This window comes from Trichoderma asperellum, chromosome 3 (assembly GCF_020647865.1).
Source record: "Trichoderma asperellum chromosome 3, complete sequence".
NCBI classification, from domain to species: Eukaryota; Fungi; Ascomycota; class Sordariomycetes; order Hypocreales; family Hypocreaceae; genus Trichoderma; species Trichoderma asperellum.
The window spans coordinates 808,714-833,907 of NC_089417.1; the positions used below are offsets into that span (position 1 = coordinate 808,714).

At 50.6% G+C, this 25,194-nt stretch overlaps 9 protein-coding genes across 9 annotated transcripts; 5 read left to right on the forward strand and 4 right to left on the reverse strand.

Annotated features, from left to right (window-relative positions):
• The first annotated feature begins 238 nt into the window (after window positions 1-238).
• SDA1 (Severe Depolymerization of Actin) lies at window positions 239-2,848 on the forward strand. Its single transcript, XM_024906774.2, has 3 exons — window positions 239-331; window positions 394-429; window positions 490-2,848. The coding sequence occupies exons 1-3, from the start codon at window positions 285-287 to the stop codon at window positions 2,618-2,620; spliced, it is 2,214 nt and encodes a 737-aa protein (XP_024759768.1). The 5' UTR covers window positions 239-284; the 3' UTR covers window positions 2,621-2,848.
• TrAFT101_004868 (uncharacterized protein) lies at window positions 2,788-5,769 on the reverse strand. The gene is made up of 4 exons (XM_024909916.2): window positions 4,332-5,769; window positions 4,028-4,245; window positions 3,715-3,939; window positions 2,788-3,652 (listed from the first exon to the last, which is right to left on the reverse strand). Exons 1-4 carry the CDS (start codon window positions 4,559-4,561, stop codon window positions 2,934-2,936), a joined length of 1,392 nt encoding a protein of 463 aa, XP_024759767.1. The 5' UTR covers window positions 4,562-5,769; the 3' UTR covers window positions 2,788-2,933.
• A 2,114-nt stretch (window positions 5,770-7,883) lies between these two features.
• Window positions 7,884-9,936, forward strand: TrAFT101_004869 (uncharacterized protein). The gene is made up of 2 exons (XM_024900353.2): window positions 7,884-7,994; window positions 8,071-9,936. The coding sequence occupies exons 1-2, from the start codon at window positions 7,906-7,908 to the stop codon at window positions 9,710-9,712; spliced, it is 1,731 nt and encodes a 576-aa protein (XP_024759766.1). The 5' UTR covers window positions 7,884-7,905; the 3' UTR covers window positions 9,713-9,936.
• TrAFT101_004870 (uncharacterized protein) lies at window positions 9,710-10,886 on the reverse strand. Its single transcript, XM_024904025.2, has 3 exons — window positions 10,740-10,886; window positions 10,183-10,578; window positions 9,710-10,116 (listed from the first exon to the last, which is right to left on the reverse strand). The coding sequence occupies exons 1-3, from the start codon at window positions 10,743-10,745 to the stop codon at window positions 9,940-9,942; spliced, it is 579 nt and encodes a 192-aa protein (XP_024759765.1). The 5' UTR covers window positions 10,746-10,886; the 3' UTR covers window positions 9,710-9,939.
• A 254-nt stretch (window positions 10,887-11,140) lies between these two features.
• On the forward strand, window positions 11,141-13,614 carry TrAFT101_004871 (uncharacterized protein). Its single transcript, XM_024908298.2, has 2 exons — window positions 11,141-11,556; window positions 11,680-13,614. The coding sequence occupies exon 2, from the start codon at window positions 11,684-11,686 to the stop codon at window positions 13,151-13,153; it is 1,470 nt and encodes a 489-aa protein (XP_024759764.1). The 5' UTR covers window positions 11,141-11,556; window positions 11,680-11,683; the 3' UTR covers window positions 13,154-13,614.
• A 731-nt stretch (window positions 13,615-14,345) lies between these two features.
• On the forward strand, window positions 14,346-17,172 carry TrAFT101_004872 (uncharacterized protein). The gene has a single exon (XM_024906773.2). It carries the CDS (start codon window positions 15,267-15,269, stop codon window positions 16,965-16,967), a length of 1,701 nt encoding a protein of 566 aa, XP_024759763.1. The 5' UTR covers window positions 14,346-15,266; the 3' UTR covers window positions 16,968-17,172.
• A 241-nt stretch (window positions 17,173-17,413) lies between these two features.
• Window positions 17,414-18,662, forward strand: TrAFT101_004873 (uncharacterized protein; the record flags this gene model as incomplete). The annotated part of the gene is made up of 2 exons (XM_024901957.2): window positions 17,414-17,584; window positions 17,680-18,662. 2 exons carry the CDS (start codon window positions 17,414-17,416, stop codon window positions 18,577-18,579), a joined length of 1,071 nt encoding a protein of 356 aa, XP_024759762.1. The 3' UTR covers window positions 18,580-18,662.
• Window positions 18,663-18,886: 224 nt separating this feature from the next.
• TrAFT101_004874 (uncharacterized protein) lies at window positions 18,887-19,580 on the reverse strand (the record flags this gene model as incomplete). Its single annotated transcript, XM_066127306.1, has 4 exons — window positions 18,887-18,929; window positions 18,990-19,047; window positions 19,150-19,236; window positions 19,424-19,580. 4 exons carry the CDS (start codon window positions 19,578-19,580, stop codon window positions 18,887-18,889), a joined length of 345 nt encoding a protein of 114 aa, XP_065983417.1.
• A 1,140-nt stretch (window positions 19,581-20,720) lies between these two features.
• On the reverse strand, window positions 20,721-23,570 carry TrAFT101_004875 (uncharacterized protein; the record flags this gene model as incomplete). The annotated part of the gene is made up of 3 exons (XM_024900386.1): window positions 20,721-21,330; window positions 21,418-23,358; window positions 23,467-23,570. The coding sequence occupies 3 exons, from the start codon at window positions 23,568-23,570 to the stop codon at window positions 20,721-20,723; spliced, it is 2,655 nt and encodes an 884-aa protein (XP_024759760.1).
• Between the last annotated feature and the right edge of the window lie 1,624 nt (window positions 23,571-25,194).

Genomic DNA, 25,194 nt, shown 5'->3' on the forward strand with positions numbered 1-25,194 from the left:
ATGGAATCATTATTTTTCTTCCGGGTCATGTAGAGGAACAAGTTGGGAATTGTTTCATCTGATAATGCCGTACCAGGCCTCTTGGTGTGTTAGTCGGATTTGCTACAAGCACCAAGGTACATATGCCCCTGCGCCACCATAAACTTGGCGCCGAGCTAGCTTATCCTTATCTTATCAACCCGCGCCGATAGCCAAAATTTCTTCGACATATCGATCCCGCCAAAGGCCAAGCCCAAATTCCATACACCAGAAATCGCACCTTTTGCGCCCCGACAGTCGCAAAAATGGTGAAACGAAAAGTCGCCGCGCTCGAGAAGATCGATGCTGACTTGTAGGTTCAATTGCATTTACATGCGCTTCCAGTTCCTCGTTATGCTAATAATTGTCACACAGCGCGAGTCTTCAGTACAAAATCCGGCGAGACCCAAAGTAAGCTCTTCGTGACCGTCTCTCCATCTTTGCTGCGGGCTGTCGCTCACGTTCCTCTAGATCTTATAAAGATGATTTCATGAAGCAGTGGGAGCAATATGAAGCCCAGCGCGAGATCTTCTTCATGTCACCGACGACGGCCGCTGCCGACTCGGTCGAGTCTTTCCACAACATGATCGACCTGATTGCGCACGTCGCCGACTGCTATCCCGAAGAGACTCGCACGTTCCAGGACGATCTGAAGGCCATTGTCTCCCAGAACCATGAAACGCTCCACCCTGAGCTGAGAGACAAGGTCGTCGGAAGTCTGGTGCTGCTGCGACGGAAAGAAGTAATCGACTCAACTGCTCTGCTAACAACGCTGTTTCCGATCCTCGTATCCTCGCGAAGCAAGTCTATGCGCGCGATGCTCTTCCAGAAAATCCTCAACGACTTGCGAAATTCAAACTCCAAGTCTACAAATCATCCGCTGAACCGAACTATTCAGGCGGTGCTCTACAACCTCATCACAGCCGATCGCTCTTCGCCGAGGGCTATTTGGGCCATTAAGTTGACGCGCGAACTGTGGAAGCGACAAATCTGGACGGATGCGAAGCCGGTAGATATCATGAAAGAAGCTTGTTTGGCCGATAACGAGAAAGTCATTGTCGGCGCTGTACGATTTTTCCTAGGTGGCGACAAGGAGCGTGAAGAGCTTGAGGACGAAAGCAGCGACGAAGAGATTGATTTGGCCAAAGTGAGGCATCAAATCACCATCAATAAAAAATCAAGGAAGCAGAACCAGGCATACAAAAAGGCAGTCGACAAGGTCAAGAGGCAGGAAAAGAAAAAGTCAAAGCCTCACCCGCTCAACTTTTCCGCCCTGCATCTGCTGCACGACCCTCAGGACTTTGCCGAAGAGTTATTCACAAAGCACCTGCAGGGTACTAAGAACAAGCTCTCACTGGATACAAAGCTACTCATCTTGCAGCTGGTCACCAGATTAGTTGGTCTACACAAGCTTACTATTGTGCCGCTCTACTCGTGGTTCATCAAATACCTTACACCCAAGCAACAGTCCGTCACTTCAATCCTGGCATCTCTAGCACAAGGTGTACACAACTTGGTGCCTCCTGATGCTCTGGAGCCCCTGATCCAAAAGATTGCAAATGAGTTCGTCTCAGAGGCGTCAGCCTCAGAAGTCGCTGCCGTTGGTCTGAATGCTATTCGTGAAGTTTGCTCCAGACAATCTCTTGCCATGACGGAAACACTGCTGCAGGATTTGGTTCAGTACCGCAAGAGTAAAGATAAGGGTGTCATGATGGCTGCCAAGGGTCTCTTGTCACTGTACCGAGAAGTCGGCGCAGAGATGCTCAAGAGGAGAGACCGTGGCAAGGAAGCCACCATGGGCTTGAGTTCTGGAGGGATGAAGCAGCGCAAATTCGGAGAGGAAGAAGTCGGTGGCATCGAGGGCCTAGATCTTCTTGCTAAGTGGAAGGAAGAGCAGCGAGAGAGGAAGCGCGCTGAAAAGGGAGATGGAAGCGATGTCTCTGATGACGAGAAGGATCCAGAAGATGGATTCAACTCTGACGAGTGGGAAGTTGGCTCAGAGGACAGCAGCGACTCCGGAGAATGGATCAATGTCGAGCACTCCTCAGACGAAGAAGACGAACCCGCGCCCAAGAAGCGAAAAGGAGATGGCGACGACGAAGACAAAGAAAGCGCACAAGACGCCGCCGCTGAGCTCGAACGCATGACCAAACTCGCCACCACCACAATCCTCACCCCCGCCGACCTCGCCAAGCTTCAAGAACTCCGCGCCGCCTCCTCCGTCCAAAAGGCCATGGGCAGCAAATTCCGCAAACAGCAGAACCAGAACCCAGACGGCCACGTCGACGACGGCCTCACCGCCGAGAACATCGAGGCGCCCATTCGCCTCCGCAAGCTGACCAAGGAGGAAAAGGTCGCGCTCGCCAAGGAGGGCAAGCCCGATCGCGAGGAGCACAAGAGCACGACGGCCATCCGCAAGTCCAAGAAGGAGGCTGCGGGAAAGAGCACGAGCAACAAGGAGAAGCAGCGCAAGAAGAACTTCTTGATGACGCTGGGCAAGGCGAAGAGCAAGCAGAAGAGGAGCTTGGTCGAGACGAGGAAAGTCTTGAGAGGACATGTGGAGAGGAGCACGAGAGGAGGAAGGAGAAGGAACGGTACATAGAAGATGTAATGTGGGGGTTTTTTGGGCTTCGATTTATGTATCGGGGGAATAGTCTGTTCAGTTTCGTATATACATCTATACAACGAAGCGTGGTGTTAAGTACGTAGACAAGAAGAGGGAAAAGGAGAGTACAGCGGACACAGAGTAATTAAGACATTACAAAATGAGTATCAATGTTGTATATTTGCCATAGAATCATTATATGCATAATATGAAGAGAAACATGCGGTAATACTGGTATCCAATGAAATCCACCAACCCAAATAACCAAAGAGATAAAAACCATCTCCATCAATCCAATGCCCAACATCCTTTACTGAACGTTGGTGACTACAGGCTTCTCGTGATCAATCTTCTCTGCAATCTCCTCATCGTGTGTGTGGCCCTGGGTGCCAACATCAGTCTCGCTGAAGGCATCGACAACATCGCGATACGCAGGCACAAAGTTGACGCAAAAGGCATATGACCAAGCAATGACGAAAAAGGCAAGAGGAACAACCATGCTGATGCCATTGCCATGTCTCTCTGCTGCTACAAAGGTCAAGGGTGGGACACAGGCGCCACCGACAACACCACCAACAATGAAACCACTGCCACGCTTAGTGTGTCTGCCAAGACCACGCATTCCAAGAGCAACGATGGTAGGGAAGCAGACAGATTCGAAGAAGAGAACGACGTAGAGCATGGCAATACCAGTGTTTCCACCTTGGGTAGTAGCCGGGCAGATGAAGATGATACACATGCTGATAAAGACAAGGAACACCCATCGTGGCTTCACGAAGCGCATGATACCACTTCCGGAGAATCGGCCAATGGCGAAAGCAGCCTGAGCACCGGCGAACAGCTTTGAGCCGAGGCTGCTTGAAGTGCCTGGTCGGGTCGCTACAGCATAGTTGATGAAGCCACTGGCAATTGCAACTTGAGCACCAGTGTAGCAAAACTGGGCAAGGGCAGCGTGGAAGAGTCTGTATTGCTTCCAGAGTGGTTTGTCGTCTGAGCTGCCATGGGCTTCTTGGGCTTGAAATTCCATATCTAGAAGTGAAATTTTCATTAGCAAGCTGTGTTAAGGGTGTCCACTACAACAAGATACTTACCAGCATTTGTGATCTCGGGGATCTTGGCGAAGAAGAACAGCGTTGCCAGGAGAAGGACAAAGACGACAATCGCCAGGTAAACCCATTGTACGTTTTGGAGAGCCTTCTCGTCGCTGAAGTTGAAGAAGACGTACGAGCCAAGAACGGGGGCAATGACGGTACCGATTCCGTTGAAAGCTTGCGAGATGTTGATTCGGAGTTCAGAATACTTTGGTGGGCCGCAGACTGGGGTAATATTAAGTTAGCAGGGGTTGAAAAGATGGAGAGAGGTAGGTTTAAGCATAATTGACTTTGGTATTGTGACATTACATACCTGTGATGAAGGGATTGGCGGCAGTTTCGAGGGAACCAAGGCCATTGCCGATGATGAAAATGGAAGCGCAAAATCCTCCAAACGATTTCGCCTTGATGCAAGGGATGGCGATAGCAGCGCCTACAGCGTAAAGGAAGAGACCCCAGATGAAGACGGCTCTGTAACCATAGTGGCGAAGAATCCAGGCGGCATGACCGAGCGAGGCCAACGGATATGCGCTGAAGAGACTCAATGTTAGCCAACTCTCCTGATAAAGCGCGGCGCAATGGAATGTGTATCTGCGCGATTAGAAAGAGAAACTCACCCAAAGTAAGCGGCCTGAAGACCAGAAGAACGCGCTTGGTCGATATGGAGCGTGTTCTGGAAATGCTTGTTCAGCGTGTCGAGCAGGCCATAACTGAATCCCCAGAGGAAAAACAGGACGGTGACAAGCGCGAGAGGAAAGATTGATTCTCTGAGAGTGAGCTCCGCAGATCTTGTACGGCTCTTGTCGTTGGCCTTGAGCGACCGGCTCTTTAAGAATGAGGCGCCCATGGTGATGAACTCCAATCTGGAGGATTCCACCAAGTGAGAGAGGCGGTAGAGAGAGAGAAGGACGAAATTGATGCTGGGACACTCTCGATCAAAACTGCTCTCCCGCGCTGGGAATGCGACCCTTTTGACTCAATTCGGTTGACCAGCCCCTCACATCACCGGCCAGGGTTTACTTTGACTCGTCAAGGCAACTTCTTGATAGATAGTGCATGTACATTGCATTGCAACGCTGCTGTCCCTGGCAAAATGTGGACATGATCATCCGGCGCATTACCGGCCTCAAACTCCAGGTTAGTACTAGCCTCGTCGCCCTAAAAACTCCCGTCGGTAAAATGGCTCCTCCAACGAGCTGCGAGATGCCTCATTGCTGTGGGTTCTTCGCGTCTTTTTTTTAAAGTGTGGCGTCTTAAACCCCGACTTATTGGAGGCGACGCAATAAAGGAGAGACTGTCCGCTTACGGTGGCGTCCTTCGGCTGCTAGCGAGAATTTCCCCCGACAATAGCGGTCGAAACTCCTCCGAGTTCACTGCTAGCAGACAGAGAGACGGCAGTGATCTGTACGCGCATCACAGCCGCCCACCCGTCTTTAGCAACTCTGGAGAAAAGACGGGTCTCGGAGGTGGAGGTGTCTGGGATTGCTGGGGTTGAAGGAGGCGGGGAACCTAGAATGGCTGGCCATTGGCTTGAAGCGAGGTCTAGCAGTCTGGGGACACTGGATCTCGAGTCAAAGCTGCCCCGACATCCTGGTAATTACGCGCTGAACTGGGCGCAGGACACGAGGAGGACAAGATGGGCCGATGGCGAGTCGCAACGATGACGGCAACTGTAGGCTGCCGAACAAGCCCCCCAGTAGTTCCCCAGATATCATAGAGATCGTCACTGTGACTCGACCACAAAGAATGCCTTGACGTCGTATTGTACATTCCCTCTGCAAAATCCATGCGGGGAGCTCGCAGCACTGCAGCGTCGCGATCTGCTGGCGCTAGAAGCCTTGGAATTTTCTATCGCGAGTAGAGACGAGAGAAACAGGTTCCCCTCACCGTTCGTGGGGTGCTAAACGCTGCTCATGGGCCGGTAGCATCTGCATTTGCGCTCCCACATCCAATACCGTGGCGCTGTAGCCGCATGTAGCCCCTAGCTGGTGCCTATATTATCCTCGCGGGGGTTGTCAATCGGCTAAGCATAAGCATATTATCTGCGTGCGGAGAAGTTGTGTAGCGATGTGGACAAGTCTTCACACCCATTTCATCCCAAGGGTTGACATACTGGAGAGTAGTAGGAGTTGTCGTACATTCTAGTAGATATAGTAGATGGATGAGATGCTACAGCAGAAGATGAAAAAGTCCCGACTTCAAGCAAGGAACCATTTTCGGTGCCTGAGGTCGTGGCTGCTAAGACGCAGGCGCTGTAAAGTGCTGCTTGACTTTCCACTCGCAGATCACCGCTTATCACGTGCGGCCGCCAATCTCTGGACGTGTCTTGTGAGAAGTACCCCTGTATTGCATACCTCACACACGGCTGTTGGTTCCAAGAGGCGTTTCGGCTATTTACCTTGATACGTTGCCGGTGGCTGACTCGCTTTCCATCCATCAGTGAAAGCTCCCGTCGGCTTCATTCCAACGGGTCCAAGCATCTCTTCCCCAGATCTCCAGCTCTTTCAGCCCCAGAAGCAGGCCGCAACTCTGGGGCCCCGGACCATGCCGATGAAACTAGAATCAGCCGGCTGGCTAAATTGGCGAAGCCTTATATTGTCACCCTACTCTACGTCGATGCCAGTAGAGGCGTTGATGGCCTCCCCCAAGCGGGATGTTACTGGACAGCCTTGCCTGGACCGTGATCGGCACGAAGCGACCAGCCATTGACGACTGGCTATGAGAAGCCCCATGCATAAAATGCGCCACACCAGTAGCTCGCCTTAACCACAGCCAAAGAGAAGCTATTCATCAACTCTGCCGCCTTATGGCGTCGACTATTGCATCGTCAGCTGTAATGCAGCCTTTCAGGATTGGGTTACTTTGACTGTAGCTGAACGGTGCAAGGATGAATAAAAAACGCTAAGTATTTTGAGATTGCCTGATTTGATCTCGTGGGCCATCTGGAAGCTCTGCCTCATTCTCCCGTCGGCTATCATGAGCTGAGACTTCTAGCTTGAAACGACTACTACTGCTTGTTAGTCATCGAGCTACACATGACTTTGTCAGATGGCCTTTGTATATCGTATTCCGTCGCTCAAATATTCTTTATCTTACTTTGATATTTCCTTGCGCCAACTCTTCTAGACTCATATTTTTTGTTCACCGCATCGTAAACTTGAGGCTATCCTATCAGGGCGACTAACACGGCAGCAAGATTATCTCGTCGGGTAAATGAGACCTGTCTGGACTTTCTCCCGCGCCACTTCATAATAACTTTATGATCCATGATTGCCGTCTATTCATCCAGCTGAAAATTAAGCGACGCCGATATGGATTATAAGTATTTGTTGCCGATACCGTTTTGATACAAGAGCTATAGAGACGGAAATGCACAAGCATCTTATCGAGTATAAAGTGTCTGTAAAGGAGTTTAGTGTTTGTGAAAATATCAAGTACTATACTATCAGATTTCCTAAGAAAATGTGCTTTGAGGATATAAGTTGGGTAGTCTAGCTCTGTTACCGATAATTCGTCTTCATCCCACTAGCGATGAAGAATTTGGAGTATGTTTATGGCGACTGTGACAATTAACCTCTGGAGTAATAAAATTGTAATCAATTTGAACCATTGCTACTGTACATTATCTGCTTCTGCTCAGCGTCTTCGGAGCGGAGATGATGTTGGACCTTAAGAGAAGGAGAGAATTAGCCTTTCATAGCTATACTGATCACTGCAAGATACTTCAGAATTCTAGGCCATTTGGTATCATGAGTGGTTCCAACACTAAGGCGACAAGCGAATCGCTGTTTATAGGATAAACCCTTTAAATCGAGATATACCTAGTATTTTACTATACTCTAAAGCAATCCCGACGGCGCTCCAAATTTGAAATGCGATACAATCAAGCCTGATTCAGGGACTTGTCGGCCCTATTAACATTTTATTCGTAGATATTTAACTAACAACCAAAAATCTACGTTGCTAAATGTGTCTGCTTAAAAGAAATAACATTTATATGCAATATCCAATGATACCCCCCCGTCAAAGCATTCAAACATCGACCCACCTCGGTGAGTCGACATGCGCCATGGTGGGGCCGTTAGTGGACGCGGGGCTCACCGAGGCCAAGTCGGCGCTTCAATTTATTTTTTTTTTCTGCCGAGACAAAATTTCGACAAGACCGAGAGCTTGTTCTTCAGCCTTGCCGAAATGTCCAGAAACACGGTGCAGCCCAATGGATGGGTTGCAATTAGATTGCCAAGTGAAGTGACGCGAGTCCTTCAGGTTGTTCCCAATACGTGCGCCTCTCTCCCTTCTGTTCTCTCTGTCTCTTTCTTCCTTCCTTGATTGCCTCTGAACTGACTGGAACGACAGAACCATATCTCTAGGCAAATACGGCTCTTTCCCGAGTAATCTTCTAATCGAACGACCGTTCCATCTCACCTATGAAATCCAAGATAAGCTCGAGGGCGAAAGCTTTCCTCGACTCCGTGTCGTTCCCGGCAAGGAGCTCAATGCTGATAAGCTCGCCGACGTGAGCGCTACCGAGTCCGCCGACGCAGACGAGGTTATCGAGCCGGCAAATGGAGAGGAGCTCACCCTTGTTGACGAAAGCGGCAAAGTTGTCGCGCGATCCACCCGCGAGGTGATTGACGAATCTGCACGCCAAACCCTCACCATGGCAGAGATTGACCAGCTGAAGAAAGAGGGCGCGTCGGCGGGCAAGGAATTGATCGCCAAGCTCATGCTCTCTCACACAGCGATTGACCAGAAGACGGCTTATTCGCTAGCCAAGTATAAGCTGCTCAAGGAGAAAAAATATATGCGACGCTTTACTGTCCTGCCTCTTGATGTGGCCATGCTTGGACACTGGATGCTGTTCGAGAGAGACGCGAGCAAGGTTATGGAGATGCGGCAAGAAATGATTGGCTTGCTAGGATGTTGGGCCGATGTTCACTTTGGCGGCTTGCCAATCGACGGGGAACAAGGTCCCCATGGCGGACGATGGCTGGCTGTTGATGACACAGGTGGCCTGCTAGTTGCAGCCATGGCCGAGAGGATGGGAATACTTCATGCCGAGCCATTAGAAGCAGAGGAGACGGCAAAACAGGTAGCCGAAGAGGAAGAGAACCCAAAGACACAGCCTGCCAACGATGAAGCAGAGGCAGAGGCAGCAGAGTCATTAGCCGTGTCAGCGTCTCCCAAGGCCCAGCGAAGCAGACCCAAGCGACCCCGAAAAGACGATCTGGATGATCATTATGCTCTCACAAATAGCATTACCCTCATTCACGCCAACTCACAACCCAACCTCTCTCTCCTCCGCCACTTTGACTACGACTACAGCGACCCCAACCCCCCATATCCTTACCACCCGCTCTTCACCAACTTGCTACCCATATCCTGGCTCCAGCTGCTGGATCCAGAATCCGACCCTACCTACTCCGAGCCAGTACCAGAAGTAGAGTCCGACGTCCTCGCCTCCTGGAAGACCAACCGCCGCGCAAATTACCACCGTAAGCGACGGCGATGGGCTCGCACTCGCCAAATCGTCGACGCCACCCGAACAGGCGGCTTCTCCGGTCTCGCCGTCGCAAGCACCATGGATCCCATCTCAGTGCTGCGTCACGCGCTCCCTTTGCTCGCAGGCGGCGCCCCCGTCGCCATCTACTCACCGACAATTGAACCCCTGACGCAACTGGCGGACTGCTTCAGCATTGGCCGACGAGGCGCCTGGGTTTCCAATCCTCCGGCCGAGGCGGAGGGTAAGACGGCCGTGGAGCTGGAGAATTGGCCGGGCACCACCGAGTTCCCCATCAACCCGGCGCTGCTGATCGGAGCGCAGGTGCAGACGAGCCGGGCGAGGAGATGGCAAGTGTTGCCCGGCCGGACACATCCGTTCATGACGGAGAGGGGCGGGGCGAGCGGCTACGTGTTTACGGGCTGGAGGGCGATCCCGGCGGAGGGAAATATTACGGCCAGAGGCAAATTTAATAGGAAGAAGCCAAGGACTGGATAATCATGGTAGACAAGTGCTGTGGGAGAGAAGCATGGATTGAAGTTGGCGACGGAGTGTATATGAGAGTTTCAAGTTGGAATCGAAATTTCGAATACCCTTTGCGTGCATGCAAAATAGGCCCCCTTTCATGACGGAATTTCCAACCAGGCGTGTACAACGCTGTTTAAGATGCAGTAAAACAATAATAGTATTCCCGGTCTAGATGTCTCCAAGTACGAAATTCCACTCTACAACGACTTGCCCATAAACTTTCTCTTCGTGAAGCTCAACCACCACTTGCTCGGCTTGGTTTCGTCTTCCTCGTACACTCTAGCCAGTAATCGGGTGGCAAGCTCCTGGCGGACCTGCGCCATGTACAGCTTGAGCTGCTCTGCGTCCTGTCTGTCCCGAGGAGGCTCGTACATCTTAAATTTAATGTTAGTCTCTTTCACCGTTCAATCGTAACGAATAAAGAAATAGTAGAGGCGAACCTGGTTCAGAGGGAATGCTGGGTCTCCAGGAATGGCAAAGTTGAGGTCCAAAGCCAGGTTGTTGACCTCCTTGCCGGCATCGCGAGCGGTGGCATTGGGCTTGATCTTGGTCAGGCAGTCGCTCACAAACCAGATTCCGTAGACGAGCAGGCGGTCAGCCGGGCCCTTGATCTCGAAGTTGCGGAAGAAGGTGTTTGCGCGAAACAGGCGGAGGACCTCATCGAGGATGTCGTAGCTCTCGCTCTCGATCTCGGGAGACTCCCAGGCGGGCAGCGGCGGTGACGGGAAGGGCAGGACGTAGGCGGGACCGCGAGTCTTTGTGCGGAGAGGGAGGAGGGGGAAGTTGCCGATGAGGCGAGGAGGGTTGGGGTCGGAGTTGAAGTCGGAGTTGTAGGCCTGGCAGTTGGAGATCGGATTAGCAAGAGTTGAAGATTCGAGGAGAGTCTATAGGAGACGCCGAGGGCAAGCAAGCACCCGGCAATAGCATCACCGGCAATGCGACCTGCAATCGGACGAGCGCCGTCCGGTCCTCTCCGTCAACAAGGCAATGCACGTACCGGCATCTTGAACTGCAATGGCGCCGTGCCGCGGAGGACGAAGCTGCTGGGAATGAGGTTGGAAGCACGAGATGGTCTGCGCTGCGGTTGGCGGGGCTCCTCCTAAGACACACAGCCAGATCAAAGACCCATGGAGCTGTCGTCAACTCGAGTCGCCAAGTGGGGCCAGCGCCGAGCTCAGTCTTCTCCGTGCTGAGGTAAGCGCGGGCCACACGTGCCACATGTGCCACAGCGCGCATGCAAGCAAACAGCGAGCCCGCGGCTGGCACCGCCACACAGCATCTGGCTGCCTAGATCACGTGAGTTCGCTCTACGGTCGCGCCGCCTAGGAGCTCCCTGGCCCGACGCGCCCGCTTGCCTGCGGCCCAACAAACGTGTGAATATTTATTAATCGATTAATTGCCCTGCGCGGCGCGTTTGCTGTATCAAGAGCTGTCTCACGTTATTCCTCAGGCCCGGATTTGTGTCCTACAAAAGACAAACGACTCCCTTTTTGCCCCTTCCTTCATTCACGATTTGTTATTTCCCTTGTGTAATATTCCGTCATCCCTGCGCACGCAAAATATCACCACTTGCGGTTTCTCATCTCCAAATCTCCCCTTCCCCCATCTCTACTGCTAATCCCTGCACTTTTTTTTTTCTTTCCTTTTTTTGCACTTCCAGAAAGAAAGAAGGACAAAAATTCCGAATATTTGGAGAAAAAAAGCAAAGATTTGCGGGGAAATTCAACAGGGAATAGACGTGCAGCAGGCTGTTGCATTTTTCTGTCGCGTTTAACGCGGGGAAGGGCCCTCAGCCATTCAGAGACAGACGCATGGTAAGATATGAATCACGCAACACGAGATGCTCGTCTAGGAGCCGGGTGGCTTCCTCACCTTTTGATTTTGAAGGAGTAGAGGGATATTTTGCTCGCTGCGGTCTTGCTAACGCATTTTCGTAGCTTCATGTTTCGTCAAAGCGCCATCGTCGCCAAGTTGCGTGCCCTAGTGGACGATATGACCAGCAGCCCCTCCATGCCGCCATCTTCCGACCCCAAAGAAGATGACGACAAGGTCATAGAGTCGCCTGCATCCACTCCACCAACAACGCAGCAGCCCAAGTTCGATTCATCACCTCCACCGCGGCGAACTCTTCCATCGCGACGTGCAGCTCGAAGGCGCCGCCCGCAAAAGGGCTCCCTTCGCGACATCCTCCGCGAGAACTCCGGGACTTCGCTCTTTGTACGCCCCATCGGTTGGACAGATCTCCATGCCAGCCTGCTAGGTGTGCGCTTCTGTGAACTGCCGGCTTGCGACACTCCACGGCCATGCAACCTGCCAGGCTCTCCGCCGACGCAGGGCCATATGCGCCCATCGCCCACCATTACCAAGCTGAGTGACGCGCTGACAGAGGTCTTGTTGCTCTCTTCGGGGCTTCCAAAACCGACTTCTACTGCCGTCAAGACTGTGCTGATGACGCTGTGGCCTACTGCGTTTGCAAAGTGGCAGCCGTTGCCGGATCTGAACATATATTTCGGTGACAAGATATATCATGATGTGGTGCGTGTTCAAGCATTGTGGAACTTCCCCTCACATCCTTCGGCCCTATCATCGCAAAGCTCAGTTGCAACAATACCAGCACGACCTGTAAGCTCGTCGTCAAGTCCGCCTGTTCACTGCACTGCAAACTTGCCGATGCTGTGTTACATTGGGAAGTACCAGCTTGCATCAATACGAAAGTGCATCTTTCGGGTAGCTACCGGACCAGATAACAACCCAAACATCCCTGTCCAACGGCTGCAGCAACTTCGCGCCAAGCTTCTTATTCCAGCGGATGCTGATAAAGATGCGCACTTCGTCGGTATCTTCTTGGCCATGGCGCAGAGGCATTTCTATACGCCCCCGATACGAACTTCGACAAGAGAATCATCTTTGGGACTACAAAAGCTTAATTCTCGTCGGCCCGACTTTCAAGATGTCAAGATGAGAATTTTGACGCATGATAATGAGACCAGCGAGTTCTTGGTCTATACGGGCCATGTAACAGCTCAATTTTTGGATCGGTTTTTCGATCCTTCTGGTGCCTATTATGACGAGGACGGCACGATTGCGGGGATGAAGGTTGAGTTTACCCGCGTTCCCATCTGGCCCATCCTGGGGCTGCGAGAACGACTAGGCAAAGCTTTGGGAGAGGATATTGTGGGGTCATTTGATTCAAATCAAATGGAGACGTGGGAGGATGATAGCTCTGGTTCTGGATCCGAGTCGAGATTTTCAGACTCAGGCGCTAGAGGCGCAAACATCAAGCGGAAGCGGAGAACTCCGACAGCGTTTGATGAAAACTTGGATGAAGAATCTGACGAAGACCAGCCCGCCATGGGCGACAAGAAGCGGTGTCTGAGCGAGGAGAGAAATCTTGTCGGCGTTGTGGTTTAAGGCAGAAAACAGCTGTAATTGGTAATGCATGGACGTTGCCATCGGGCGCTAAAGGCAGGGCTTACGACTAAATGTAATGTTTAGATAGGAGGGGGCTATATATACCAAGCCAATTTGGCGCAGGGTTGAACCAGAGAGGTCTCTTAGACTGGATTGGCGGTATCTTGGGAGGACAGCATTTGACTTTTACTCAATCCGGTCTGCGGATATTACAGGCAGATATCCCACATGGTCTGAAGGCTTCAGTTTCGGTGCCGAGATTTCAAGATGGTGGCAAGGCCAGACCATCTCTTCATCAGCAAGGCACTTGACGACTTTGTTTTGTATTCTTTTTGACAAGATAGGCATGTAATGATATCATTGATGAATCGATTAGATTAGATATAACCATGGAAATGTTGAGCGAGTTCTATGGCGCTGACACCGTTATTTTAAATGCAATATTCTGTTTAACTACCAAATCAATACGAAATCCAGATTTTCCTGTAAAGCAATTATCATTTTCGACGTGCATAAAGTGAAATGGAAAAATTTTACTAGTAGTGTTATGTCGATTGTGGTGGAACAAACGGGGCGTTGTGCCGTGTGTTCTTTTGTGAGATGATGTCTTGAAGAATGCACACATTGCACAACCTAATCTTTGGCCGCATGAGGTTTTTATTATCACGTCTCTTAGTAATATATTACATATTCTAGATACTGTACTTGATCATTGTGTTGTCCAAGGTAAACTGCTGCATTAGACCGAGTTAACACCCATGTATCTTGGCATCTACATGTAGGCAGCATCAAAGGCAAAACAGGTGAAGCATGTGACTTCCTTCCTGAGGCATGCATTAAAGAGCCTCTTCTCTTTCTGCATTCCTCCAACCTCCATTATCAACCTCCATTATCAACCTTGCAATATGTTGACTAAGACACCGAAAAAGTCTTACGGTAATACGTAAGTGAGACAAAGCCGTGACTGAATTAGCGCTGGTGGCTTGCAGCATTGCCATGTCGATGCATCTACACGGCAGACACTGCCAATGATATTGCCCAGCCAAGACCAAAGTCCAGCCTCAACGCTACTCTGACGGCCAATCGCATCGTGAGGTATTTCTCTCCGCATCCGTCGTTTTGTGCCTGAGCTGACCGGTATACCTCGAATAGGCAATGGGAGCTAATTCGGGTATGCCACCCAATACACAACTGACCTCGGCTCCCAACCTTATTCATGCCCCTGTCTGTGTCTTTTATCACCATAAACACCATTCTTTTTTACATGTGCTCCCAATAGCTTCAAGAGCTTACAACTCCTCGAGGCTCGCCTACGACGACTCCAGCTTCCACTGCCCACCCCCCTGCTGGCGTTGCACTGCGCCCCGCACTTCTTACCCCACGGGGAAAAATTGGACTTCAACTAGGAGCTTCTTTGCTCTTCTAGGCAGTTCAATAGGACAAATACAGAGTACCGGCAGCTGTCAAAGGCGGGGTTTGAAGCGTTTGCAGCATCAGCAAGATGGCCGAAGCGTCGACAAAAATGCACCGCCGCCGCGTTTTCAATGCAAGCTCCACAGATATATGGCACGAGACCATCCATAAGTGAGGAAGAAGGCCCTTTTTTGTCCACCTCCGTTCTCGTCTTGCGGCTATGGGCTGCAGTGTAGCCCTTCCTTGCTTGCATTGTGGCCTGGCAGCGGTTCTTTTTACACACGAGAATGAGTAGACGGCCGTTGCTTATCAATGTGATAGTCTCTGTTTAACGCCAGAGCGGATACGTTTTGCTTCCGCCAAGAGGCGTAGTGCCATTTTCAAAAATCATTTTTTTTCTCCAAGAGTTGCTGGATGGGTGGAGATGTTCATTATCCGACCACGCATTGAACCATGCGGAAGGCAGGAACCCAACCTGAGCCAAGAATTTTGCAGAGATTTTTTGGCCTACCATGAGATGGCCTCTTGAGAATTAGTCTCACAATTCCCCGCAGAGGTCTTTTACGGCGTGAATGACCCGTATTCGTATGCAGTTGAAAATATATAAAAGATGGCGAGTACTCTGAGTCTGAGCTGGGAACCATCCAGTCGTCGAGTCTTCTTCCCCATCATCTCTCTGGCAACGCCTTGACCCTTCGAGATGAAGTTGACTACTATTCTGCCGGCCCTTTTGGGCTTCTTTTCTTTGGCTGTGGCAGCCCCAACACCAGAGACTCTCGAGGCTCGGTCTTCAGTCAGCGTAAAACTAGCCTCTGGAACCATCGTCGGCAGCTCCCTCTTAGGCATTGATACCTTTAACGGTATACCCTTTGCTGACCCTCCGGTGGGCAACCTCAGACTTGCTCCTCCTCAAAAGCTATCCAAGAACTTGGGAACGTTTAATACGCCCGTACTTCCTCCTGCGTGCCCTCAAATGTTTCTTTCGACAGGCTCGTCAAACATTCTGATCAAGCTGTTGGGAAGCTTCTTGAACTTTCCTTTCTTGCAGCCCATCACTGGCCAAGAGGACTGTCTGAATATCTCTGTCCAGCGGCCTGCAGGCACCAAGGCCGGTGACAAGCTGCCAGTGGCATTTTGGATATACGGTGGAGGATTTCAGCTTGGTGCCACAGTCACCTATGACGGCACCAGTCTCCTCGCTACTGCCATTGCTCAGAACCAGCCCATTATCTACGTTGCTGTCAATTACCGCGTTGCAGGTTTCGGCTTCCTTCCTGGAGCTGAAATCCTCAGGAATGGTAGCGCAAACTTGGGGCTCTTGGACCAACGCATGGGCCTTCAGTGGGTGGCTGATAATATCGCGGCCTTTGGCGGCGATCCAGACAAGGTCACCATCTGGGGCGAGTCTGCCGGTGCAATGTCTGTTTTTGACCAGATGCTTCTTTACGGCGGCAATGCTACGTACAATGGCAAGCCTCTGTTTCGCGGTGCCATTATGAATTCTGGAACTGCCGCACCAGCTGAGCCTATCGACTCTCCAAAAGCTCAAGCCGTGTATAACAATGTTGTCAACAAGGCCGGCTGCAGCGGAAAGGCGGATACTTTGGCATGCTTGCGTCAAGCTCCTTACAGCACGTTCCTCAATGCGGTTAACTCGGTACCAAGCATCTTCTCCTACAACTCTCTTGGGCTGTCTTATTTGCCACGCCCGGATGGCGTTGTCCTTGAGGATAGTCCCGAGGTTCTCTTCGAGCAAGGCAAATACTATCCAGTCCCTATGATTGTCGGCGATCAGGAGGATGAGGGCACATTGTTCTCTGTGTTCCAGACCAACGTGACCGACACCCCGAGCCTTGTCAACTGGCTATCCACGTACATGTTCTCCAATGCCACAAAAGCTCAACTGACTCAATTGGTGAATACGTACGATACCGCTATTTCCAGCGGTAGTCCTTTCCGGACAAGTATTTTCAACGAATTTTACCCCGGATTCAAGCGAACGGCCGCGCTTCTCGGCGATCTCGTTTTCACGCTCACCAGACGCATGGAACTCACTACTGCCGCAAAACTGAATCCCAGCGTGCCCATTTGGTCTTACCTCTCATCTTACGACTACGGCACCCCCTTCCTCGGGACTTTCCATGCTTCCGATATCTTACAGGTGTTTTACGGAATATTGCCTAACAATGCCATGTCGAGCACCAGAACATATTTTTTCAACTTTATGTACAATCTGGATCCAAACGTTGGGGTGACAAGATACGCCAAGTGGCCCAAGTGGACGGATAACCAGCAGCTTATGTGGTTCCAATCTTCCAACTCGAATAGTCTGCTGGCGGATAACTTCCGGAATGAGAGCTACCAGTGGATTGTTCAAAATAAGGCTGTTTTGAGAGTGTAAATACAGCGGTGATGGGCGGGCTTGGCGTTTAGGAATGGAATTTATGTGAAAAACTTGGGATCTGAAGGGTTGGGACTGGATGAATTTACGTGTGACTTATGAATAAGACAAATGAATGAATATATATGTGTATGAATGAATGAACTGGTAATGCTACGTGAAACTATTTTGGCTTTTATGTATGTGTCTTTTATAGAGACAGGAGAGACAGTAAAGACAGTAGAAATTAATTAGATATTTACACTTGTAGAATTCCCTATCTATTTTCGTCTCTAATACTTGGCAGTGTTAAAAGGAAGCCTCTATTGTCAATATGTCTTTAACTAAACCTGGTTAGCACCCAACTATGTCACTTCATGTATAAGCTCCCAGGCACGCAGTTACCATCACAAGATGGTATCCAAACAGTCCTTTTATTTCAGCTCCAAAAATGTTCAATATTTCCAATGGCGCAAGCTAATGCGATTGCATTCAACATTGGCGCATTCATCTCAACACTCTTCCTTCTCGAATTCGGAGCCGACAAGTTCATCGCCCATGCCGCCGCCATCGCAAGCCGCATCGGCGTCTCTCAAGTGACGATTGGACTCGTCACCGCGGGCGCAGAATGGGAAGAAGTAAGTGATTTTTTTTTCCGGCACTCGATGGGCTGTTTTTGGAACAAAGAATCCATTTTGCTGATGCGAGTCATCCACCCCCCCCCTTGGCCCAGCTTGCGGTTGTTGTCGCGTCTCTGGCGCAGGGCCGCCCGTCCCTGGCCATTGGCAACGTCGTTGGCTCGGCCATCTCCAACATCCTGGGCGCCTTCTCGCTCGGCCTGCTGTGCTATGAGGGCGGGAGCGCAGTCGAGTTTGATAGGAGCGCTCGGATCTATGCCCTGTTGACGATTGTGCTGACGACGCTGGTGGTTCCGGTTATTTGCTTCCCGACGAGAAGTGTTTGGCTGGTTTGCGGGCCGCTGCTGGTGGCTGTGTTTGGCGTTTATTTCTTGCTTGTGGCCGTGGCGATTGGGCGAGGCGTCCTTGTCGCACCGGAGGACTCGGACAGCGACGGCGATGATGACGATGAGATCGATGCAGGCTCTGTGGGGAGCGCGACTGGTCTGCTCTCTGATGGCTCTAATCCGAACGTGAGACGGCGCCGACGACTCAGCCATCACGGATTCTACCTCTTGTTTGGATTTCTCGCCATATGTCTCGCCAGCTATGTGCTCTCCCAAGCGGCAATCAACATCGTCGACCAGCTCGGCATGTCCGACGTGCTCTTCAGCGTCATCATCCTCGCCATCGCCACGACGCTCCCGGAAAAGTTCATAGCCGTGATGAGCGGCTACCGCGGCCATGCTGGGATCCTCGTCGCCAACTGCGCCGGCAGTAATATTTTCCTCTTGTCACTGTGCTGCGGCATCATCATGACAGACACGGGGGGTGATTTGAAGGGGGAGAATGTGAAAATGTCGGAATTGGCCGTGTTGTGGGTTTCAACGGCTGCGTTTGCGGCGACGGTGTGGTTTGGTGGGAGGGTTGCGCGGTGGATTGGCGGATTGATGGGTGTTGGTTATGTTGCGTTTATTGTATTGGAGTTTGCTGTGATTCATAGAGTCGTGGATTGACGTGCCATTCTCGGATCTGGAATTGAATACTAATAAAACTGGTATTTTCAGTAATTATATTACCATCAATCATCTGTTTTTTTTTTCTCCCCCCTACGTATGGATTAGGCAAATCCTTTACTTCCCCTTCACCCAGCTACAAAACAAATGTTGATAAGTAGCTATATAATAAGCATCTATAATAGCGGTAGAAGCATCTGACAGAAGTAATCAAAGTACATAGTCGAAGTGGTAAAAGCGTTTGGGTAGAAGTGGTATAAGCAGCAGAAGTAGCAGACGCAGCGTGTATAACTGCATATAACGAGCATTATACATTATGATCATCTTCCATAAACAACAAAAATGATAGACTCGTTTGCTGTTAATCATACCGACGAAAGCTTCAACATGGTGGATTCCGGTGTACTTGCCTCCAGAGCTCTTTGTGCACAATCTCAATGACATGTGGACCTCCATCACTACATGTACCTGCAACCATTCCGAATAGTCAATAATTAACCCAAATCAAAGGTCTGAAACCTCTAGAAGCACCGGATGGCTCGTCATTCTTCAGAATAGCAACAATCTCACCTAGGCGAAGAAGTTCATGCTTGTCCCATTCGCGTGGTTGATTTCCGTCGGGTACAAGGTCGTAGTCTTCTTCATCTTCATATTTAGCTATTTCCAAAATCAGTCAACTTTTCAGACTGGAAAACAAACATGCTCTCGGTCCTTCTGTGCAGGTGTCCCATCTTCGCATGCGCAATCGCATCCGTTATTTCGTACCACTCATCCCCTCTCTTCATGCTGTGATCTAACCTTTCATCATTTTGCTCGTTCCATTTTAATGCTCTAAGCAGCTCACCTTCTTGTTCATCAAACTTGTTTAAACCAATTCGTTCAATATGGCGCGGATTATCGTCCAAACAATCGGCGTTATCCAGCTGAGAAGGATCTATTTCATGGACGTCATGACCGTGGCCAAAATCTGAATCCATCAGCTGCAGATAAAAGTCCATCATTCCGTGTACCTTGCGTTTTGAATTATAAATATCCTTGCCAAGGTGAGATGAAATGTTTTACCAAACTTTCTTTCAGAAGAGGTGCTTTTGTTGGTGGAAAATCCGCCGGGCCTGTAGCCCGCATCCAATACTTCTGGCATAGCAATCGCAACATGGCCATTTTCTCGGATCTCGTCTTCCTTGACCACCATCCATGGCGTGACCCTTTATAACAGTTAGAGCTTTCATCCTCATCAAGCATATAAGAGAGCATTTCTGCTAGATGCACACTAGACGGGGCCCTTGTTTTCTGTGCCATTGCATCGGATTTCATCTTGCTTTCACGGAGAGCATTTCCCAAGTCGAGAATTGCAGATCCTGGTCCCTCTTATAGACATAGACATGTGTGGTCACAGGGAAAAAGCGGTTGAGTTGGAGCAGAAATATTAAGTTATTGCACATCAACGCCGTATAACAAGTAGGTCCAGGAGCCATTTCATGAGATTTTCTTCTTAACAGTTAGAGAGATTTGTGTATTTGCAGGTTTCCCGTATATTCCACTTTAGAAGCCATAAAAGTTTGATTGGTAGGAGTAATAGAGGTAGGAGGAGAGCAGAGGAGAAATAGCAAAAGTAGTAGTAAAGTCTAGTACCAGTGGTCGAGGCTTTAGAAGTGCTATTAATTGGCACCATATGTAGAGCCGATTGTTTGTTTGTTTGTTTTATTACTGGCATTTGAGCCACGGCTGAGCAACAGGACAGGAACAGCCGCTGGTTCAGATCGCGCGTTTACGTTTCAGATGAAGAAATAAAAGTGTAGTATCAATCTAAATCTTGGGGCGGCGGGCTTGTTTCCTCCATTAGTTTCTGAAAGTCTTTATACCCCTTGAGTCTTACTAGGTAGATAAAGGGGGTGTGGTTTGCCCATAGGTCTTTTTCCAGCACATCTCGTAGAAAGGGAGAGGCCAAAGGCAATCATAATCACAGACTTCATAGCATCATCATGATTTCAGACTTTGTGACCACTAAGTGAGAGATACATTGTTTTGAATTTAATTACCCCTTATTTAAGCTTCCTTTCGCATTTATATATACAGCATGCGCAAAGCATGTTAAATATTGGGATTCCACAGGCTAATAATTTTTACGCTTTTCGTATCGTTTAAATGTATCCGTTAGTCGACAGCCACTGCTTCAGTGCAGCCGAGTCACGCTTCTTGTACGCAGCCCTGCCCCTAATTCTGTCCTTGGCCGTCTCCAGCGTACGGTCAAAGCTGTGCGTGTCCTTGTCCTTGAAGAACTCCTCAACCTCGTCGAGGACCGCAGCGTCAGTAAAGGTCTTCAAGCTGAGGCCAACGAAGCGGTCGACAACAATGGGGTTTCCGAGCTTGGCGACGACAAGGTCCCAGTTGTTCTTCATAAACTCCCACTGGATGGCACGGCCGCTAGGGTGAGCGGCCAGGTTGCCACCAAGCACGTGCATATCGGCAGCAGGGACGGAGTTCTGGGGAGGAGAAGAGTTGAAGTTGAAGGGGACGAGGTTATTCTTGATAAGATCGGCATCTTCCACAGTAGCAAGGGAAGCGAGGGCAATGAGCTTGCCGTCGATAGCCTTGGTATTGAACCACTCCTTCTTGAGGACTTCGACGTTGCGAGCGGCATTGTCGGCAAGACCAGCGCGCCAGACGACGCCTCGGAGAGACGGGTGGATGGGGTTGGCCTCGGGGTTTTCAACCCAGGCGTTGAATCGCTTGATACCTTCCGCCTTGACCCTGTTCAATGGTTAATAATGCTACTTGCTTTGTCGTGTTTATGCGCTCAAGAGAACAAACAAACAAAACAAGAGAAAATTTACTTACTCGGGGTGGCCAGCAGAAATAGCGTTTGCAAGGAGCTCCTTGCGCAGAATACCGCCGAGGTAGTCCTCGCCCTCTGGGAACTCCCATCCAACCTCCTTAACCTTCTCATCAATCAGCTTGACGGTAAAGTTGGAGAGACCCTTCTTAATCTCCTTGTCCTCTTCAAAGACAGATTTGAGGTCACTGATGCAGCCAAGAACCTGGCTCCAGACGAGGGGGTGAGTCTCCTTCTGGAAGCCCTGGATAAAGGTCAGGAGGGCTGAAGAAGAGCTGTTGCCGGCGAAAGCAAGATCCGCAGTCGAGCCAAGGGTGAAAATCTTGTCCTCAGTGCCAAGCTTATTGAGCTGAGTGCTCAGCTTAGCCAGACGGGAGGGAGGGTAGGCTACACGGTAGAAGCCAGTTGCGTTGCTGTTGAGCTTATAGAAATCCTCATCAATGTCAAGGATGGTATCCTCCCTCTTGGTCAGGGACAGATCGGCAACGCCAGCCTCACCCTTCTTTCCTGCCACACCAAGGGGAACCCACCAGGTGGTGGTGTCATCTTCGGGCTTGACATCACCGGTAAGCAGGAAACGGGACTGCTTGATGGCAATCTGTCCGGGCTGCTCTTCAACAGTCAGGACCGGGTGTCCAATCTTGGAAATCCAAGGATACATGATTTCGTTAATGTCCTTGCCGGAGGCCTCGGTCAGCGCATCCCAAAGGGCCTTGGTCTTGGCATTGCCATAGGCGTGAGCCTTGAGGTAGTTGGAGACACCCTTGAGGAACGTCTCAACACCGAGATGGCTGGCAAGCATGCGGATAGCAGAGCATCCCTTGAGGTAGCTGATGTGGTCAAAGATCTGGTTCACGTCGAGAGCGTCACGGACGGGCACGTGGATGGAGTGACTGGCACGGATACCGTCAAGGCGGAAGGCACTTTGCATGCCCTCGTTGACGAACTGAGACCAAACCTCCCATTCAGGGTGCAGGTGGTCGACGGCGTGCCATCCGACCCAGGTAGCGAAACCTTCGTTGAGCCACAACTCATCCCACCAGTCCATAGTAACAAGGTTGCCAAACCATTGGTGAGCAAGTTCGTGAGCAACGACATAGGCAACAGAGTTCTTGAACCGGGCATCGGAAGTCTTCTCGTCGAAAAGGACCTGGGTAGTGCGGTAGGTAACGAGACCCCAGTTCTCCATGGCACCGTGGGTGAACTCGTGGACGGCAAGCAGATCGGACTTGGGAAGAGGGTAGTCAATGTCGAAGATTTCAGAAAAGTAGTCGATAATCTTGGGTGCGTGCTGGAGAGCCCAACGGCCCTGTTCCTTCAGGCCACGAGTGGTGTAGACACGGACGGGAATCTGCTTTCCATTGTATCGGCGGTCGGTCAACTGCTCGATGTACTCAAAGTCACCGACAGCCCATGCCAGGAGGTAGGAGCTCATAAGAGGAGAAGTCTCGAAAGACACTACGTGCCATCCTTCCTTGGACGGCTTGATCTCCTTGACGGGCATGTTGCTCAGGGCGACCTGATCGACAGGGATCTCGACATCAAGGTCGTAGGTGGCCTTCAGGTTGGGCTCGTCGAAGCAAGGGAAAGCTCGGCGGGCATCGCAGGATTCGAATTGGGTGCTGAGCATGTAGTGCCACTCGTCGTCGTGGGGGACCGAGGCGGCGGGAGTTTCGGCGGGCCTGTATTTGCTGCGGTAGAAACCAGCCATCTCATTGTTGATGATGCCTTCGAATTCGATGACGACGGAGGCCTTCTTGGAAACGGGGATCTCCTGGTCAAAGGCAATGGTGACACGCTGGGCCTTTTCGTCGTAGGAGACGTTGGAGGACTCCCACTTCTGCTCAGACTTTGTGTGGTCTACTAGGACCTTGGCATTGTGCACCTTGAGCTCGAGGGAGTTGAGGACAACCTCCTTGGTAGGCTTGACGATTTCGGATTGGATGCTGTCATGGATGAATTGTGTTAATTGGCAATTGTAGAAAATGGGTATGCAGAGTAGAGGAATAAGCTGCAGCTGCTGAAGCTACCACAGCTGATGGGCGGTTACTTACGTCACAGTGCCCTTGTAGGTCCAAGCCTTGAAGTCGAGGTCGCGCAAGGACAGAACATAGTGAGAAGGCTTGATGTTGTCGGGGAGAACGTCGCGGTCGGTCATTTTGTTCGGATTCGCTGCTCTGGCGTGCGCAGAGCAAGATCGAGAGGGTATCAAAGGAAGATGACTATATGGAGGAGAGAGGGGAGGAGGGGCAGCAAGTTAGTCTTTTGAATGGAGCTCGTATGTGCCAATTACCTAAGCAGTGCTGAGGCAAAGTGCGTAAGACGTTGGTGGAAGTTGCAGTGGATAAGAAGATGCCGGAAGAGGGAAAAAAAAAAAAGAAAGAAAATGATTTGTAGGGGAGGCTTGGCCGGATTCAAAGCTCCAATCCGAGTTGAAGCTCGTCCCAGCTCTTGCATTTTTGTGCCTTTAGCGGCCACCAAGTTCCGCATTGAGCCGCTGGCCGTTGCGGGGCACCGCGGCGTTTGGTGCGGAGCCACTGTTCGGAGCTCGTTTTTTTGCAAAAGTGCCGTGCGATGGAAAAAGATGCCGAAAGGGGGTGATGCATTGAAATTGGAAGGTGGAAGGTGGAAAGGTGAGCGCTGAATATTGAAAAAGGCGGGAGATTTTGTTGTTCATCCTCGCATTGATTGTGCCTTCAATTTCATTTTCTCTTTTTCGTCCTTCTTCTCGTCTGACCTCATCTGGCCGGGGTTGGGCACCACCAGCTTCGGGTCCCGGAACCGTGGCTTGCCGCTAAGCCTTTGCGTTGCTGCGCCTAACCCACCAATGTGAAGGACTTGGACGGCAGGATGTAGCGCCGAGAGGAGCCAATCAAATGATGGCAGCAGAAGAAGGCGGCTGCGAGTGTTTGATGAGGCCATGGATGAGGAGGAAGATAGCAAGACGCCGGAAAGCAGCTGGGCGTTTGCCTTGCGGATTGGTGAATGAATGGATGGACGAGGCATGGTATGGAATGAATGGAGTGATGGATGATATGAGAGGGCAAAACAATAGAGAAAAATTAAAAGACATACCTTCGAATGCCAACCCCAGAAGAAGGAGACCAAGATGAACCAGAAGACGATGAGAACAGAGACCGAGACCGAGAAGAAATTGATACTGACGACACGGGCCACAAGGCTGAAGACGCAGTCAAAGAGCCATGAAACCAACGCCGGGTCTGAAAAGCCGCTGCTCCTCGTCCCAGCCCAACCACGCCCGCCGTGCCACCAACCCTTGGCCTCACACACCTCCATGCAGCAGCAGCAGCAGCAGCAGCCGATGCATCACCACCAGCAACAACCGGCCGCAGACTAGGAGTCGGCTTCGGTGCAGTGGCCGACGCAGCAAGCACCAGCCGCCTCGTCACCCACCCGCTCATAACGGGCAAAAAAAAAAAAAGATTTTTTTTTTAAGTAAAAGAGATGATCTTCCCACCCAAGACGTGTGTTCACCTCATGACAAAACAAGAAGAATAAAAGATTGTGTTTAGCTCAAAGGGTGAAATAACCCAATTGAGCAATAATCTTCCTTATGAGGCCTATTACAAAAAAGATATGATATACAGGTACATAGACCTTAGTGTGTAGGATAGAAGTTGAGAAAAGCACCAAATTCCCGCTTTCTGGCTCCACTATTTTGAGAACAATGGTCTACAGTATATCAGGCAATTCCTCCCAATCAGCCAACAACTCCTTCGCAAAACGGGCACTTTTGTAGCCCATGTGTCCCGCAAATCTGC